We start from the raw sequence: 19,906 nt of genomic DNA, 5'->3' as shown, positions 1-19,906 counted from the left end.
AGGGTAACCATCTTTCTTACAAATATAGACATATAGTATAAACTATAGCAACCTCTCCAGTTCATTACATCAGAGCATTATTGGCTTAAAACATAACAATCCTAAATACATATTTACATGATACACACCAGGACTACAGGTAAGAAGTAGACATTTTACAAAGACTACAGCAGCTCTTTTCTCCATGTAAACTTTTATACCCCTCCAACAGGGACAGCTGCCTTTTTGAGCAGGACAGTTTTCATAAAGAAAGATTTTTGATATACTGAATGCTGAAAGCATAAAAAGCAAATTAAAAGAAAAAAAAATTAAGTTTAAGGCTAAAATGTTATTGTTGTCACTTATTCAGGCTTGGGTAGGTTACGAAGATACAATCCCTGATTCTGCAAAACCATAAGCCTATGCTCAGCCCTAACTATCCATCGAAGCAAACACATAGTGACATAGGATCAGGATCTAGCTGAGCTTTCTGTGCTGAATGTGATGCGCTGAAGTATTTAGTGATTTTTAGGGTTAAGTATTAATGAGCTGACATAGGTGTGAAGTCTCTGGTTTTGCATTTAATCTTTCTTTAATCACAAGAACATTTAACATGGGGAGGAGAGGGCTCTAACAGTAGTGAAAAGCAAGCAATTTCCAAAGGGCTGTTTCAAAAGGTATTCACTGCACATGTGCAAATGTGTAGGACAAGTTATTCAAAGCCCTCAGAGCCTTCTTCATTTAAGAGAGGTAAGGGAACTATGAAACCTTAGGCATGTAGGTCCAGAAATTACTTTTGCAAGCTACCTAAACCTCCTGAGCTTTAAAAATTAGACTGTCTCCTAAGGTAAGGTTCATCCAGGTGTAGGTAGCTTCTGGTCATTCAAACAATGTGAGTAACTTCCTTGTAACCCACCTGAAAACCATTAGCATCTTCCCAACCCAACAAGAGTCCTCCTGTGGAGGCTGTGCTGCTCTTCAACAAGACCCTTGACCCACTGTCTGGCAGTTACTGGGCTTTGACAGAAATTTTGCCTTTCTCTTTGGGGGAAGTGGGTGTTTGAGAGACCTGGAGAGCTCTCAGTGTGGAAACAGGTCACTAGGAAAAGCCCACTGCAGCCGGGCAACACATATCGTTGCAACGGCAGCAAAACCAGTTTATAGTTCCCAACCTTCCTGATCCTCAGCCTCCTGTTCGCATCTATTTCTGCCCCAGTTTTGTAACCTCTAAAGTTGTTCTGATGCAGCTGTTTTTGAAGGTAAGTCTAAGCTATCTTCCCAAAATTGTTTTTTTTTTTTTAAAAAATTCTTTCCAGGAAGATTTTATTATTGACCTGAAGCAGGCTAAGATCATTTCCCAACACTATTGCAGAGCAAACAGATGCATTGGAAAAACTGAGAAGGTAAACTATGCAAGAGGCAGCGATGTGCCTCCTGGGGGCTGGGCAAGGTGACCTCCAAATGTCACTTCCAACCTTGGCTGGGCTGTGATGCTGTGACATGCATGGCTACTGCCACAGCAGTCATCAGGGTTCATAAAGACTTGTCTGGAATGTTTTTTAAATCTAGATTTTATTTGTTTCAGAAGTAAGGGAGGTTATAAAAAGTCTGATTAAGGACCACTGAAAGGAGGGTGTTTGGGTCTGCTACTCAAAGAATAAAAACAGGGATAGAAGTTATTTAGAGAAGAGTCATGGCCTGACGTTGCCAGTGGGCATGTATGCACATGAGGAACTCGCTAGATCCTGTTTACTTTCCATCCATAAACACCGTGAAAACTGGGCCCTACACATTTAGAAGTCAGATCTATAAAACCTGGATATAGTTATCTAATGGGGCCCAATCCCCAGGTGGAACAACCAACTATTAATGTTGATGTATGTCAGGAGAGGACCTGGTACTTATTACTTATTTGTAAACTCTTATCAGTCTCTCAGAGGTTTTGCCAAATGCAATTACCCAGATCTTCACATTCAAACTGGCTCAAAAACATACCATCAAACAGGATCCTAGCTCACAGTTAGGGCTCTGAGATTATATAAATATCTGTAAAACAAATGGAGGAAAAAGCTCAGAATCCACAAAATGACATAGTGGACCAAATTCTCTTAATCATCTGCCAATGTTCTGCCTGCCAAATTTACAAGATATGAAGAAAATGTCAATTGAACATGCATGTGAGAAATAGATATTGCATATGGATTGCAGATACCAACAAACAGAAAACTGCATATTGCCTAAGCAGCTGCACAATTTTTGCACATGCAGTTCCATACTTTGGGCACACATTGTAGCCATATTTTACAAATGTTAAAAAAAATATTTAAATAACAAATGGAAAATCCCCCCCCACGCACACATGCGCATTTGTGTTAGACAAGAGAAACAGTTCTGCTTCATGACCAGAGATATTAAATTATTGTGCATTACATTTACCATCATTATTCTAACTCACTCGAGTCAAAGTGTTGTACAGCACATATAATACTCAGCAGACAGTTACTCATATCTACATTCATCACTTAGACACACATTTTAGAAAATTTTGCCAGTTGCCTATAAGAATTCAGCTGAATATCTAGCACTTAACGAGCCACAGTATCATATTTCTAGTATCTTATAAAATGTCATCAGGAAATGTGAGGGTATTACTTTTATTTTGTATACTGAGACAGTTTGTCAAGCACCAGCATTTACAACTCTCGCTTGCTTCAGATGGTAGAAATATGACAATGTGTCAGACAGCTGATGTAAGTAAGGGGAAATTATATTTATTCTCTGTTATAAGATTAATTCGAGAAGAAAGGCACCATGAAAGAAAGACAATTTTTTAAACACATAAAAGGGGAGAGATTTATTGCTCACAGTGACACATAAATCAACCAGCGACTGACTGTGATATACAAGCATAATGAGACAAGTCCAATGTTGTATTCTTCTGTCTTTTACTAGCCATCCTAAGTATATAATTATTTTTTCCTGGGAAATTATCTTACTTTATTTGAATAATTGATTTAAAATTTGAAATCCTTCTGGGGCTAGGTTGATTGACATACAAAACTCCCATTGACTTTGGCAGCAGCCCCACGTATAAGTTGACAACAACCGCTGACTTCAACAATCATTCTGTTGCATTCAACAATCATTCTGTTGCAATTTACTTCACTAAAAATGGTCTTCGTAAAACATGTATCAATCTGATATAGAGCTTTTTGTCTTTTTTAAACTCACTAATAATTAACTTTTTAACATCATGCATTCTGATACAATCAAGTCATCAAAATGACTTGATTTTCTTAAGAAACAAGTCTTGAACGGGATGTTTTTACCTATGGCACCTGAGAAAATTACGTTAAACCTAAGATGTAAAATGGTTAAAATGAGGTAGACTATTTCATCTGGCTAAGGGTAATTTTTGCATGCAACATTGTAAAAACTTACTTAAACGCTGTAACTGTATTTGTGTGTATATTTTATTGTAACTGGCATTTTTTATGACTAAATAGTTCAGCTGAAAAAAATGTTATTGACACGGTAGTTGATGATCTTCATTATATTAATTTTCCCATTTATAAAGCAAGTGACAATGTAAGTTTATAGATTAACATGTTGCCTTGCAGCTGTACTACCATGCCAGGGTGAGGGCTAAGGCAAGGCTCTCCAGGTTGACAGCTGAGGTGTTACCTCATGTTCACAGACTTTGGGGTGAAGCCCCCCATGAGTTACTTGTCTGGGCTTTGAATCGCTGGCCAGAAACTTCAGCAGTGGACACTTTCTGTAAGGTACATAGGAAATCGTAGTTGCCATAACGTCTGTTCTATCAAAGACTTATATTCATGGTAGAGTTTGCAGAATGGAGCATGCTAATATTTGCAGAATTACTGGTATTGATCATTTGGCATAAGTGATAGGGAATATACTAATTGAGCTCATTAACCTTTGCTGTTGGGGATTCTGTAGGCACCAAACAGTTGCCTTTGCTTGGGGGATGGGAGATTGCAGGAGGTGGTAACTGAAAAGTAATCCCACAATTTTAGTACTCAGGGCCTTATTTCTCAACATGATCCTAACTTTATTTTCTCAACACAGTGTTGACAGTCAGAATATGAGCAAGAATAGGTAGCGATACAGCCAGCTACGTCAGCTGTTAGTTACACTGCCATGGCATGCATGGAGCCTAATGAACCAAGACTATTCAAAATCTGGGCATCTATTTGCCATTCACCCTCACAAAAGAAACTGTACCTTATGGCCACCAGGCAGAAGCTTTTTTGACCCACCCAGCAAAACTGAATTTAATTTCTGATGTGAACTTGGACTTTAAGTCACTTTCTGGAGAAAAATATGTGTAGAATTAAGGTCAGAATTGGTAATAAGTGTTTTGCCAATCTAAGTATAAATGTGAAGCATTTGAAACCAATAGTTCTCTACATGAAAATAATTATAAGAGATTATGAGGACAACACATTTTGTTTATGCAAGTTATTCCTAAACAACAGAAATCACAACTGATTAATTATTGCTTTTGATATTCTACGGCTTAATTAATAAGAAAACATTTGAAAAACTTTCTCATTTCATAATGTTGTCACAGAAAATTACCCAGGAAAGTAATTCTTTGTGAATCGCTGGAAGATGGCTTCAGCGTCATATGTCTACATGACAGTCATGAAGCCATCTACCAGCTGTAGCTGTACTTACAATAAATAATGTTTACAAAAAATAAGATGCTGTGGCAGTGTCCGAGGAAGTATGACACGTAGGATTACCCTGGTTTTGAAAATTTAACTGGTATTTAGGCCTACATTATCTGCAGGCTGAACTGAATGCGTGGTAAGTGTTAATAACATTACTATGCGTAGCTGTAATCTTGACCTATAAAGATCAATACCAAACCCTCCTGAGACTTGCCCACTCAGATGTCAATTCAGATTATTGGCTGCACTGTCACGGTGGGCGGGAGGTCTATTATTTTTCTCCACTTGCTTTGGAAATTATACTTTTACATGCAGCTTTAGTCTCCTCTTTCCTTTAAGTAACATATCTGTAGGAAAAAAACATGATTAATAACACCTCAGAAATTTAAAAAAAAAAAAAAAATTTCCTCTGGGCACAGGGCCCAGTTCTGCAGCTTTGGCCAAAATCCATTTCTTTATACCACAGATATATTGGTAGGCAGGCAGCATCCTGACCTTTCCATCCTGTCTACCTTTTTTATTTTTTCTGAAACTGAGTGGGGAGAAAACTAATGGGATTCTGCGGAAGTTACTTAAAAAAACTCAAAGAAGACACGGCTGAAGCTAGCCTGTAGCGTACTTCAGAAGTGACTATTCTCTTCCTATAATTCTACAGGGTTGTTCAAAAAATGTATATCAGAAGTTGTTGAAAGCTATGCTGGGCACTGTATGAGTATCTAGGTAACGATATCTCTATTAAGTTTTTCCTATTAAGAGTTTTTCTATACAGGACCTGCTCAAGCAGCTGCAGGGGGGGACAGTCTGTAAAACGAGGCTGGCAGCTCCATTAGAGAAAGTGTTACCTGCAGCAAGCAGGGGGTGGAGAAAAGCACAAATATCCCTTTGCAGCTTTTTAGAATAACCTTGTGATGGCATCAGTTTGCTCCCGTTACTTCAATGAGCCCTTCTGCTGAGGGCTGGCTTTTTACCCTATATGTGTGTATAACTGCTGATGGAGATCAATGGGAGATTTGTATTTGCGGAGCCTGCAGGACCACAGATCAATAGCATACCATTAGTCGGAGGCAGGGCGTGCAAAGCAGCCTGCCTCCCTTGGGTGTTGCATGGGCTACTGGAGGGACATGGACTGAGCTTCAACCTGCCCATGACTGCCTCCCAAAACCTTGACAGCTGAGGAGAGCTACTAGGGATAGGCCAGTTACTTTTGTTTCCCATATATTGTTTCACGTGTCTTGTAGGTCCCATACCAGGTTCCTCACTCGTTCAGCTGCAATGTATTCCTATTGTGCGATTCACTCATGAGGGCAGAGGAATTGATGGAGCTTCTTTTGAGGATCTTGTTTATGATGTCTTTCCATGTCTTCTTGTACTGATGCCGTAGCAAAGAGTACACAAAAGGGTCTGAAACAACTTTGCTGTAAGCTAAGCACTTGGAAATGATTCCCCAGTGGGAATTGATGTGGACCACAGAGGATAATTCGACAAGTCTGTGGAAAGAGGAAGGTTGAAAGAGTGAATATTCATATTAAAAACATGGAGCAACAGCACAACTGTAAGACAATGGTGCCCCAACCCCCCGATTTATTCCTGGGCAATTGCAAGAAAACAAAAGAAAGAAAGCCGTACTGATGAAATTGTGAATGTAGTCCTCCCCTTATCCATTTCTAAGATGACAAACTCGTTCCCAAGGATGGGACTACACAGCTCCTGTCAGAGTATCTGGACCTGCAACTTGACTCTGTACGTTTACCTGTACGTTTACTTAGGCCAGAAGTGGACCTTAAATGTATTGCCTCCTAAAAGCCTCTCTTGATCATGTGCCTCAATAAATGTTGAAGAATTCAGTGCAAAATGGGATCGCTCCATCAGGACATGAGGCAGTCTTCAAAAGAGCCTATTTATTTGTTATTGGAATACACCTTTTGGAGACTAAAACCTGACTCCATATCTCTGATGTAGAGATGGGTTTTCAACTCATCTGGCTCACTTGGGCCATCGAGACACGTGATACAGGGACACCCCTTTCTCTAGAGTACTGTACCCTGGGCCTGTTTCTGCGGCCTAATGAACACCATGTTCAGGATCATAAATACTCTGTGGTAAGCAGGTCAACACTTCACAGAAAGTTTCTTGCTGATGACAAATATCACGCAGCATCTACTCATAAAATCACTTCCTAGATAATAGAACCTCACCCATTACACTTTTAGTCTCTGTGCCAAAACTTAACCCTACAAACAATGTGCGTTACTCTCTCTGATGACTGGGGTTTTCAGTCCTAATAAGGTCTCTAGTTAGACACTAATGTTTCACTTCTTGTTTTTTCTTAATTTTGTACTTTTGGTTTCTGCATTTTTCTAGTAGTGTGTGTCATAAGATCATATTTCTGGCAGCTGAAGTTCATCACAGACTCAATATAGCTCTAAAGGGAATTAAAATAGTATAATCTCCCCAGGTATGTTTTCTGAAGATTTTCACACTTATTGTCCCCATTGGACCCAACATGCAGGGCAAATTTAACCACAAGTATTGTAAACAATTATTTCTTCACAACCAAACATAATTTTATAAATATTGATGCAAAACCATACTTTGAGCACTTAAGTTTGAGATTGGGACAAAAAGTGCCATTGCTTGGGCTCATGGGAGTCATATTGCCCCACCATTAGCTATCTAAAAATCTAGCATCTAGTCGGAACTGGTGGTTCTATGTCCCCTCTAGAGTATCTGAGAAACCACCTCACCCGTGCTATCCAGCTTTTTTAGCCAGTTCAGCTCCTAGATAATTTGGTGCTTGCAAACAGTTTGTCTGGGTCATGGGAGAAGCACACAGGGAAGGAAAATTCATCATTGAGAAATGGCATAATGTATCTTGAATTTAAACACCGGTCAGTTTAAAGGCCAAATGTATACATTTGCAACCAATTTAACAAGGCAAAACTTTTAACTCCTTCTGGGAGGGAGGGAAGAATTTTGTATACTTCTCATACCTAGACTAGCATAGATAACCCTAACCCTTTGTACTGAGAAGTATTTTTGACAGTGAAATATTGATAACCTCACAAGGTTTTCTTCCCCCAAGTCTCTGAGCAACACTGAAGGGCAGTTCTGTTCTGCATCTCTACAGCTGCTGAGAAACTGGGGATTTTTCTAGAGGACGAACAGCTGCATATGCTGCTAGAGAGCCCCACTATGCAACGGCAAATAAGATCTTTGCTGAAACTCTTCAGCAGCAGATGCCCTCAAACCCGCCTTGAAAATACCTCGGTTCCTAACGTTTCTTCAGACAAAGCATCATTTCTAAGGAGCATTCAGGAGCATGGTTCCTGCAGCAGCACCAACAACAGTGTTGGCACTTCAAGCAGTTTAGAAATGGGGATTTTTTTGCCTCACTCACTTTATTCTCATTCTATAAACTTTCACTACATCGTGTTGTTTAAAATAGCGCTGGCAGATGGCATGGTCCAGTCATTTGAGCACAAAGTAGGACTAAGGATCCTTAATTTTCTGCACCACAGACTACAAGCTTCTATCTTCTCTCCCTGTTCTGGTTTGCTTCGACTGCAATCTCCATGGCAAAAGCTCTGTCTCTTCCTACATACGTGTGCTGGGCTTAGCACCATGGGTCTGCAGCCCATGCTTTAGGGTTTTAGCCACTGGCACAGCACTGGTAATTTTATTACTGAGCACAGTTCTATGTGCTTTGTGCTAGCGATGTGATCGCTTTGTGTATCGCTTCCATTGGAAGTGAGATGCAACCTGCACAATGCTGCTTTTAGGAGTGGTGATATTAGCCAAAATACTCTTTGGGCTCACAGACATGTGACATCTAAGGTGACCAGGCTATGTTATGTGGAAATACTTGGGAATTACTCTTGCCCTTCCACTGATGCCACTTGGCTCAGCTGATCACTGTAAGCAACTCTGAGATACTAAAGAACTGCCATCCGCCCCATTTCCTTCTCCTTTCACCTCAACTAACCAAAATTTGTTCTTTCAACCTCTCCATGTAACTCATGGTTGATATCTTTCTTACAAAGCAGGACTGAAACAAAGACATAATAATCATCTACTAAAGATGCCTGGTGGTCTCACCTCATGTATTCTCTCTTCTTTAATAAAATGTAACTTATGACACCCACATTAATATGCTTTAAAATGAGAACTGACTATTTGGAAATTAATCATCTACTGAGTCATATTTACTTTGAAATCTACCATGAGCCATTTTCCTGTTATTCTCCGCTTCATATATTTGATGCCTTCTTTGCATTTTACATTTCATCATGTTGAATTTCATCTGGCTGATTCACTTTTACTGAATCCTTTACAAATGTGAATTTGATTACGTTTAATTAAACTCAGTGGATGCCTTGAATGACCAAAATATGACAAATTTATGCCTCAGTGTCTGTCAATCAGTTCTACGAGTTGTTAACAATCTCCATTTAAAGCATATCAAGTGGGCATATCAGGGTTGCAAGCCTAGACTTGCTAATTTTACCTTCATTGACTGATTAACTAACAAGCCTACACTTATCAACGGAATTTTATATATTTTCTTTGATTATGTTCCTTAAGTGTCCTTGATATTTACACATTCTGCAAGTCTTGTGTGTTATTTTTTTATAGTAAACTACAATTGCAGATATCAAGCAGCAAACACAGAAACTCAGACAAACCCCAAGCTATGCAATTCCATTTTGTGTACAAACAATTAAATGTCAGTCTTTCAAGGCGTATCACATACTTTATTGCCTTTGAAAAGAGGCTTTTGTTTCTTGTTTATGAGGGAAATTATATGCATAGCTTCAATTTTCATGAAATGTTTCAGCCAAAAAGAAGACATTCTCAGTGAAGGAGCATTAATATTTCAGTGCTACCTGTAAATTAAATTCTACAGTAGTTCCCTATCTTGCTACGTAAGCCACTCTTCTAGTCTGGTCTTCAATACCTTTTTATTTCAAAGCTATAAGCTGTTTTGTTGTGATAATTTGTTAATATTTTAGAAACTTAGAATTCTGAAGAGTGTGTCATGTCACATGGCTATCCAATTATTTTATTTGACTTTCAGCAAACAAACGAGAATGTCATGCTGAAGATTAAGACCTTGATCTCTTATGCAGATAATACACACTGAAAACCCTTTATATACATGTGCAGTTAATCACTAAAGTAAAATATTTTACTGAGCACGTATACATCCAGCTGGCAGGCTGCTACAATGGCAACACATCTGCATTGCTTAAACCTGAGAACTTAACTGAGTTATGGAGAACACTCTGAACAGACCAGAGTCTCAAACAAGCAAAAATGTCTTCTTCAGGAGTGGAACAAAGCTGCACTGCATTTTGGAGGTGGTAGGTGATGTAGTTCTCACACGAAGAAATTCAGTCCTTTCCCCAAGAATCTGAATCAGCTCTTTAAGCCTGTATTCTTAACATTTCTGTGTCTCATTCTGATAGTTCCCTCCCCCCCACCCCCCAAGTCCCATAGTATCAGAATTATACCTTAGTTGTTTCTTTTGTGTTACTGGTATGAATTAGCTGCCCATCCATTTGATCTTGCTGTTGATTTTACTTTATTTTCTCTTTATGGCTTGATAGACTGAATCTTTTTTGTATGCAGCCTCGCTAGTGAAAAAAACCCTGATTTTAATAATTGCTTCTCGATACAAATATGGCATCACAGTGATCAGCAGCCGATTTACCCTTAGCTAGTTTTGCCTCTTAAAGGTAAATATTAGGTATTACAAATGTTGCATGTATTACAACCAGCCAGCTTCTGTGAGGAAACAGCATGACTTTGGGACTCTTGGATCCAGACCTGCCAATCTTGCAGACCATTGCTTTTGGTCATTGCTGTTCCTCAGAGCTGCAGGAACCACCGGTCAGCACAGAGATATAAGGATAGCAAACAAGGCTGGCCAGCTTGAACCAAAAGGTTTTTCCACCCAGAAGGAAAATATCTCTACCTCACATCAGCTGAAGCTTTTGACAAAGACTAGAAGGCCACTTTCTTCAAATATGTCAACCTATGATTGTATAGGAAAGCCATGCTTTTATATGTACAGACATGCAAGAACAAAGCTTGCAGGGGAATTCTGAACTTGCTTGTCTACCCAAGCAAGATCTGCATGCAGAGAGCAGGCAACCAGCCTAAAACCACTGTTTGCTTACCCCTTAACCCCCAGAGATGATACAAGAGAATTTTAATCTTCTTCTGCCTGTTCTACCATCCTCCTCTGTAACCTGAGGGCTCGGGGATACGAACTTCTTTCAGATGTTACTTCAAGATTTTTAATTTAAGGCCAATTTCCTCACACATTGACAGCACTTATTAACTTACATGAGCAAAGTTCTGTATTTCAGTATGAAAAGCCTGGAGTTAGAAATAAATATTAGAAATCGGTATTTTATTTTTTCTTATGAAAAAGCTCCTTGGAAAAAATAGGTTTTGAACAATGTTATTTAATCACATAATGATAAATATAGTAAAAGAAGAGATGTGTCCTAATAGAATTTTTACAAACCAAGAAACAAGCTATGCCTAGAAATATATAATATGGGATAATACATGTGTCATACTGGTACAATGGAAAAACTTAATCAAGAAGAACCAGGCTCTACTCATATACTACTTAAGGTCGGCCACTGAACTAATTAGAAGGGTGTTTACTTGATAAAAGAGGTGCCTAATCTGATTTTTATCTTAACGTAATCTGAAAAAGTCTGGTTTACCCAGAGAAGAATTTATCTGATTGGGGTTATAAGCACAACTCCTTCACTGGTTCATGGAATTTCTAGAGACAGCTATTTGATTTTAGTGTGGAAGCAGAAAGATTTTGTTATAGTAGAATCTTGTCATTTGCTGCTTTCAGGCCTCAATTCACAAAGAACTTAAAAACATGTTTGCTTTAAACATATTGCTGATTGGTGCTGGCTGTCCGAATGAGAGGCTGAGCCACACACTTCATCGTCTGTCTTCTGGCCTGTGATTGATTGCCTGGATCTTGTGAATGCAAAGCACTGGACACAGCCCAGAAAATAATACTTGCCTACATAATGAAGCTCAAAACCCCTCCTAATCCCCTGGATTTCAGCACCCTCGGCTGTACGTGTGAGGCACAGGGAAGCACAATAACGTGCATCTTTGAACACCTGCCCTTGCAGCACGGTGTCCGGCGAGGTCTCTCAAGTATCCAGCGAGGGAATTCCCCACAGCCTGTTCTGCAGCCATCCCCTAGATGTGTCAGAACCAAAAAGGCAGGCAAGTGATAGCCTTTCCCCCGCCTGGCGTGCCTGGCCGAGGCCCCAGCCTACCCCGGGGCAGGCATCTTCACGCCTTCAGGACCCTCTGGTCATCCATCGCTGTGGCAAAGCAGACTAAAGACTCAGGGGAACACTTCAGTGATCCCTGTATGGACTAAAGGAAGGAGGCTCAGGGGTCTCCTAACCCCTCTTCTGTGTCTGAAGGCTCCAGGGACACAAATCGGAACACCACAGAGCTGCGAGGAGGTGGGGGGCTGGTGCCTGAATGCTGGGCTGAGGTGCCACTGGAGGAGCACAGAAATGCTTCTGACAGTTCTGGTTAGAGCCCTGGGGGACACCCAGGACGGAGCCCCGAGCTATTCTGTGACTGCGGTGACTTGCATTAAGTTCAGAGACCCAACATAAAATGAAAATTAACCGTTTGCAATGAGACAAACGCTTTATATAACTTGTAGCCTGAGAACTACTAGGCTAAATGACCCTAAATGAATCTTTTCATACCCTTTTAGAGTGTGTGGCATGGAGCGTCTCTTGGTGACTACTAAGTGAAAGTGAAGGTAAACCGAGGTAACACTGTCACAAATGTATTTGCAACATTGTTACAAACAAACAGCATGAATCAATTAGCTATTATTATCATGAACATAAAATCAATGTGACACGTAGATTTCCATTTTTACCAAGAGACTACCATACCTTCTGGTAAGTTGTTAGAAATAAAAATTCAGGATATTATACTGAATTGGTAATACTTGGGGCTGGTTACATGTCCATTTATACTGAGTCTTAATTCAGCTTTTTCAATAATTTTTTATGACAGATCCGAGTTTGACTGAAGTCAGCCCCAACAGTTTCTGTTCAATAGTGTTGGAATAGGAAATACTTTAAAAATATTTTCTTCTTTCTCTGTTCTGCATAGCAGCCTTTCAGTTTTTCCAGAGATTTTTAATAAGGAACATATGTTGTAAATTTCCTTCAACAACTAGATAACACTTTTCTGGATATACTCACTTACTAATACTTTATGTTTCATAGGAGTAATTTTGTGTTTCCCACAGGACCCATTTCCAAAGATAAGCTAGTAGACAGATAGATATCTGACCGTAAATCACAAGAATTTTTGTTAGCTATGAGCCAGAACAGATTTGCTATTTGATGTTTATGACTAATAAACTCTAACCAGTCAGACAAAACTATCATCTAAGGCTGTGGGCCATGTTCTCACCTCAGCTGGATCTTGCTGAGCAGATTTTTACAGTCTGACCTACTCAGACAAGTGTCTTCCCTTGCAGATCACCCCCTGAACCAGGGAAGCAATCGGAGGAGTAGGTGACTATTTGGCCTGCAAAAAGCCGGCAGAATCCTGTGGACTGGCTTCCTAAATCACTCCCATGCAGCCAGCATATCGACAGGGCTGACCGAACACCCACAGATGGCATCAGAATGGTATTGCACAAACGCTCTGACGTTTTACATCGTTTTGTCAGCTCACTAAATGCAATCTCTGTCGTGAGAGTAGAAACAGTGCACAAAATTTTCACAGGAGACTTGAATCATTTTCTGGTTCTGAGTGCCCTACTTCTCCGAGTTAAGAGTGCGTCTCAGTAGTCTTTTCCAGTATGTAGGTTCACACTTACCTTGTAATTACATAAGGTGCAAAACAAAGTATGAAAGTACCAATAAAGGTACTTATTTTCTTTGTTGCTCGCTGCCTCCGTCTCTTTTGTTCTTCTAGACAACGCTCTCTTACACTGTGTGACATTCAACACAAACAAGAACATGAATCACAGTATCAGGTAGCAGATTTTAATGGCTTTACTTATGGAATGATGGAAATCAATCTTTCCAGTAACTGTGGTATTTACATAAGCCGATACCAGGTGCGCTGCATTTATAGGGGACATAACCGATTATTAATGCATCGTATGATCATCTTACCCTCCAAAAACAATTAGTGAGAAATACATGATTACATATTTATATGCACACACACCCACTATATCAATTTATATACAGTCAGATTGGTGGAATTCAGCCTTAAATTCAGCTGCAGCTCCTTTCTGAATTCCAAATTTGCAGGCCAGAGTTTGCCTCATGATATCCAGTGATTTGGAAAATATCCAGAGTGGGGTAGGCAGCATGCTCCTTCCCTAGAAATAGCGATTCCAGCACCACTACCTTAGACAGGAGGAACTTCCCAGCAAGATAAGCAATAGAACACAACGGAACCATAATAGGAAAAAACATGCCCTGAACATACAGCCCAGCACCGGAGCATCCACTATATCCCGTCGCTGTGAGCCAGGTGGCCATTAACCTTTCGGCAGCCCCTGCAGCTCCGTATGGCTGCCGTGCGGAATTGCATAATAAATCCACAATGCTGTGATATTCTGACTCCTCGCCTCAAATCAGCCTTGTTCCCAATTAAACACATATAAATTAATCACCCCCCGGGTTTTTTCCTACCTGTGACATTTTAGGACAAGAGCTTCTCCTTTGAGATCCCTGGTGATGGTCTCACCAGGCCCACCAGAGAGCTGCTAAGACCCTTGTGTGCCAGCAAGGCGATGGGAGCATGGGGCGGAGACCATGCTTCCACTGCAGGCAGTCTCCTTTGATGGCAGCACATTTGCTCGCTGAGAGAGCGATACAATGAAAGCCCATCCTCCTCCTCTACCTGCTCGTGTTACTCCTCTGCTCGCTGTGCACAGGGAAGTGGATGAGCTACTACCTTCTCCAGGCAGGTAGGTCCAATGGGCACCAACTGGTTGTATCTCCGAGAGAACCAGGGCCACCTCTACCTGAACAAACCCTTTTGGGAAAGGGCAAACCCAAGCCAGACTGCAGTCCTGAAATCCCTCTCTACACACGTAGCAGCACTGCTGTGTGTTGACTCATTGCACGGGTCTCGTGGTAACGCAATCAGGTACGTCTCAGGCAAACCAAATGGTCCGGCCACGCGCTGTATTTCCTGACTGCTTGGCATTGGTCTCTCCGTTTTTATTGTGAATTTGTAATTGATGACTCACTGCCAGGTCCCACACTCCCATATGTTAATAGCTGTGAGGTTTATGGCCATACCCTTACATTCTTTGCTCTATCTGGAAATGTTTGATCATCATCTAAACGCATGCTATGTCCTGAGGATCTCACTGTGCTTTGGTGCTGTGGCCGTGAGTTCTTGTGTTACCTTTTGGTTGTGTTAAAGAAAACTTATTTCCTTTGTCCCATTTTATAAATGGTCTTACATTCCTGGTCCCCAGATCAATTATCATGAGGTGTAAAATGAAATAAATACTGGAGGGAAAGTTTATTCCCCTTGAAATAACAAATCATCTTATTCTTAAAGAATATGCCTAAGTAGAATGAAAACACATCTGAAAGTGTTACATGTTGCATGTCTGAGTTATTTGCAGCAAGAAATGACAGCTGAGAAGGAAAAAAAAATTCCACCTTTCCAAGGGAACCTATATGATTTCAATTCTGCAAGAGCTGGAGAACCTGGAGTATTTTTAGATGCAGACAGATGAACTTAGACGTTCAACAGCTTCACTTAAGACCTGTCATATTGCATTCATAGTAACCCAGGCACACAGTGATATAGGAAAAGAAATCTCCAAAATTGGTTCAATTGAGGTGTTGTTAGGGTGTAGAAGATGGTGTATTTTTTGTCTCTACCAGTTTCCCCAGTTATGTCTTTTCCTTACTGGCACACACGAAGCTGTCTTTGACTCCTGGAGCTCACGCATGACTTGGGAAGTCCTGATAGACTTCAACCAATTTCTTTTGTTCAGCCTTTCCAGATGTAGCTAATAAATACCATATCACAGAGGAAGGTATTTTATCTCACTCCTTCATATAGACAATGTACACAGATGAGTATTTTGCTTTTGCACACACTTTAATGCACTAAGATAAGAACATATATGCAAATTCCAGTAGTGACACTAGTAATAGAACTGGATTATTGACTAAGCTTTCATGTAAAGATTTTAATTTCCTGGAAAATTTAAGATATATCCCTTTGAAGGTTTGGTATTTTAAACAAAGTTTATGAGATACTGGACCTTAAGATGTGTAGAGCTGAACACACCAAAAAGATAGTATAGATAGTTTGAGTGAAGAAAAACATGGGTTAAGCACTTAAGTGAAGTCTTGCCGAAACCAATACCTAAGATAGCTTGGTCTTAAGGACAAAATCAAGGAAAAGCAGCATCCAGTAAAAATGCCTAAGCTAACTTGAAAGGACATGTGCCCTAAACATTCACACAAATTTGTGTGGTATTTAGAGGTTTCCTTTGTACTCGTCTTGAATGATCTTCAGAAGATCACTCGTGCCTTCCCGAGTCACAGGTAATAAAGCCATCTGTCATAATGCCTGTCACTAGACCCCCTTGCGGGTGGATTCTGAGTCATAGGAAGCAGAAAATTGTCTGTACACATTTCTCAGCCTTGAAACTAGACTGTGCAAAGAGCCAGAAAAGTCAGGGTAGTCTAAGGTGGGATTGCAAACTTTGTTCTCTCACATGCATGCTCCCAGCATCGCTGTCTACTGTTAGGTACTATAGTGAACACTGAAATTGCCTGTATATATACCACTTATATAATTCAAACGATGCTTTGTTATGTCAGACCTTTAGGAATGTCACTGACTGCTCTGGGAGACCTGCAGCCTTTGTGTAGCTCTCACAGCAGGGAAGGAAATCGGAGTCTGGCCCTTTCGGCAGCAGTAGCTGTCACCAGTTAAGGCAGCACCACTGTGGGGCGAATCAGCCCCCATTTCTGTAGTCTAGAAAAGAAGCTAAAACTCTCCTTTCTTAGAGAGAGGTATTAGAATAACCTGATGTGAAGGATAAAGAAGAGTTAGTAATGCAGGTTACTCGCAGCAAATGCCTGTACAGCTCTGTCTCCTCTGAAGAAAGGAGGCATCTTTCCCGCAGCCCCACTGAATCCAGCCCTCGGTGAGATGAGCACAAAATGCACAAACGCCTTCAAATGAACCCAGACCAGAAAAAAAGCAGAGGAGGAGAAATGCCGTTGAGATCTTGACCCTTTTTCTAAACTTTGCTGTGCAGTCCAGGCATACTTTAAGCATTAGGCATAACGACTGCTATTTCAAATAGCCCCAGTGGGTTTACGGCACTGTCCTGGGACTAACCACCGCATCCCAGTGCGTGCAGGAACTCAGAGCAGCCAAGCCACAGTTTAGCAACCAGACAGCACGTAGGGCAGAAGAGTGTTTTTTCCTCTATGTGACTTGGTGAATAAGGGAAGATTTATACATGTGTTTCTCAAGAACAGTAACAGGACTTGCCCAAAGTTCTGGTCTGCATTCTTGGTCAAGAGACAGATCAAACAGCTTAACTGGACTGTTCTGAGCAAATGTTTCTCTGTATCTCTAACAGTGCGCTGTCCTGCCCTGATCCTTTCAGACTTATTTGCCTTAGGCTTAGGAATCCCCAAAATATGACCTTTTGTTGAGGACAGCCACATGTGCTCTCAGTTCTGCAGCTCAGCTCCCGGCTGGCTGCAAATGGAGAGAGCTGGTGTTTGGCTCCAGCTCGCAGAGCAAAGGACAGCGAGGGAGGTCAGGTGGGACGCCTGGCGTGGGACTGCCCTCTTTGCTCCAAGCTTTCCTCTCTTCCAGGCAGACTTCTTCCCCCGTATCACACAGCAAATCTGCATCCTTCCACATTCAGACCTAGCCTGTTCATGCAAGATTCATAGTTTGTGCATACTTCTTGACATGACTCTTTTGCGCAGCATCCCAGCACACATTCACACCCCTTTGGTGCTTGCCTTCAAGCCCATTCTCCTCCCAGCCCCCAGAGACTTTTCTCCTCCTGTGCCTAGGCACAAGAGGCTTAAAGATTCTCATTTGAAATGAACTATATACATCCCTCGCTTTGCCATACGAACATTGCTACTGAAGTCTCTCTCTCTCAGATTTAAGCATAGGCATTCAAACATATGCGTTTTGCAGGTGTTATTCCCTTACAACTCTGCCTTCAGGAAAGATAAAGTTACAGAGAGCACAGCAATAGGGAATCTGCTGGGTGAAAGAGCGGCACCCAGCACCCAGCTTCCCTTCTGAACTCTGACTGAAGGGACATGTGCAGCCTCAGCCTGCTCCCTCAGGGATCCAGCCACGTTTTTGGGCTGACAGTGCCAAAAAATGCAAATCTATCGACCACTAAATCCACCTTCAGAAACAAAGGGCTGTGATCTGATCACTGTCTCAAATGGAAGCGGATGCTCAGACAAAACTGCCTGATTCTTCGCTTTCCCTCCCCCCAAAAAAGCCCTTAAGCATGCAAAAAAATAGTTGCTTCTGCAACCAGGAAAATAAACACAACTAACAAGAAACATGCAGAATAGAAACTGGCAAGGAGGGTGCTCGTTTTCCCGCTCCCCATCCCCTGCTGTGATACAGATCAGACTGTATTTAACATAACACTGATCCCCATCCTCCTTGCTTCCTCTGCAATGACTAGTCTCCCTTGCTGAACGCACAGGCACCTTACCTGGGGTGGATGTCCACAAGCAGCACCAGGGTCTGCATAGTGATCACGTCAATCCGCTTACAGTGAAACCGTGCCACCTTCAGCACTTTTAGATATGTGAAACACAGGACTATAAGGGAGAGGAGGAAGCTGAGGGTGTGAAAGACCCCAGTGAAAATCACAAACTGTGTCCTGTCCTCTGGTCTCTTGTTGTACAGGGTGCAGGAGGCATAGAGGTGATGGAAACCCACCCAGGAGAGAGAAGCTGCCACTATCGGGAACGACACCGAGTGTAACCACGTGTAGCTCAGTATGAGAGCAGCATCTCTGTACCTCATTTTGGAGTGATAACTTAGAGGGAAGACCACAGCAATCCACCTGTCAATGCTCAAAGCTGCCATGCTCAACATGGAGTTCGTGGTGAGAAAAGTCTCCAGGAAGCCCACAATGTGGCAGATCTGATCTCCTCCTGGTTGACTCTTGTAAATGATCCCAGCCAAGGTCAGGGGCATGTTCGAAACAGTCATCAACAGGTTGCAGAAGGTGAGGTTGAGGATGAACAATCCCGGGACCTGCTTGCGGATGTCAGCGCTGTACAGGAAGCACATCAGCACCAGCACATTGGCCAGCAGGGCCACGAGCATCAGCACCACCACCACGAAAGCCAGGATCACCTCCCAGATGCTCATGGTGCGTCCAGTCACAGGAGGGACATCTCCGAAACTGCGCCGTGCCGGCACCCAGGGAACATGGTGCGAGGCGCGCTCACCTCGCCCTCCTCCCCAGCCTGCTCGCACTCTTGCATGCCCTCCGTATTTTTAGAAGAGCTGCAGTTTTTTTCTCCAACCTCCCCCTCCTCGCTGTTCCTTTCCACGTCAACGCTTTCCGAGACGTGCACAAAAGCACTGGGAATGCCCATCAAACTGCGAGGAGGGCTTAAAAAATATCAGCAGGACTGAACCACTGTCTCCATTCGGTCCATTTGAAGGAGAGCAGGTTATTCTGAGAAACTGCTCTCCTGAGGTCCCTAATTATCAGCCCCAAGCTTGCAAGCAATTCACCGAATGAATTGTGCTCTCTTTCTCTCTTGCTTTCTGTCTCTCTCTCGCTCTCTTGCTCTTGCTCTCCCCTCCCCTCTCCTCCAACCCTCACTCCCTTCCAGGCTGAATGTAACCTGCTTTTTATGATCACAGATAAAAACCCCATTAATGGATTAAAGCATGCACACTGCTGGTGATTCGCAAATGTGATTATGTCATCCCCCTTCCACAACCCCTCCCCTTCTCCTTGCGATTGTGACTAGACTTTCCTCAAGAGAAATCCCATGCTTTCATTTAATTGATTTAGCCATTAATTTGCAAACAGCCATGTAACCAAATTCCTGCACTCCGGTGCGTTTCCTACATTTCAGTGCATCACTTTCACAGTTGCTGCTTGCTCTCACCCAGGGCAGGGT

The 19,906-nt window shown here is 41.8% G+C and overlaps 1 protein-coding gene across 1 annotated transcript; it reads right to left on the bottom strand.

Annotated features, from left to right (window-relative positions):
• Positions 1-254: 254 nt before the first annotated feature.
• GPR26 (G protein-coupled receptor 26) lies at positions 255-19,590 on the bottom strand. Its single transcript, XM_005439238.3, has 3 exons — positions 18,472-19,590; positions 13,585-13,698; positions 255-6,163 (listed from the first exon to the last, which is right to left on the bottom strand). The coding sequence occupies exons 1-3, from the start codon at positions 19,137-19,139 to the stop codon at positions 5,932-5,934; spliced, it is 1,014 nt and encodes a 337-aa protein (XP_005439295.1). The 5' UTR covers positions 19,140-19,590; the 3' UTR covers positions 255-5,931.
• Between the last annotated feature and the right edge of the window lie 316 nt (positions 19,591-19,906).

This window comes from Falco cherrug, chromosome 9 (genome assembly GCF_023634085.1).
Source record: "Falco cherrug isolate bFalChe1 chromosome 9, bFalChe1.pri, whole genome shotgun sequence".
Taxonomy (NCBI): Eukaryota; Metazoa; Chordata; class Aves; order Falconiformes; family Falconidae; genus Falco; species Falco cherrug.
This window is presented reverse-complemented; position numbering and strand designations above follow the sequence as displayed.

Coding starts and splice junctions, on each gene's coding strand:
- GPR26 (XM_005439238.3), bottom strand. CDS start 19,139: ATGAGCATCTGGGAGGTGATCCTGGCTTTCGTGGTGGTGGTGCTGATG. Junction 13,699..18,471: donor CTTGTGGACATCCACCCCAG/GTAAGGTGCCTG, acceptor AATGTCACACAG/TGTAAGAGAGCGTTGTCTAG. Junction 6,164..13,584: donor GCACCTTATGTAATTACAAG/GTAAGTGTGAAC, acceptor CTCTTTCCACAG/ACTTGTCGAATTATCCTCTG.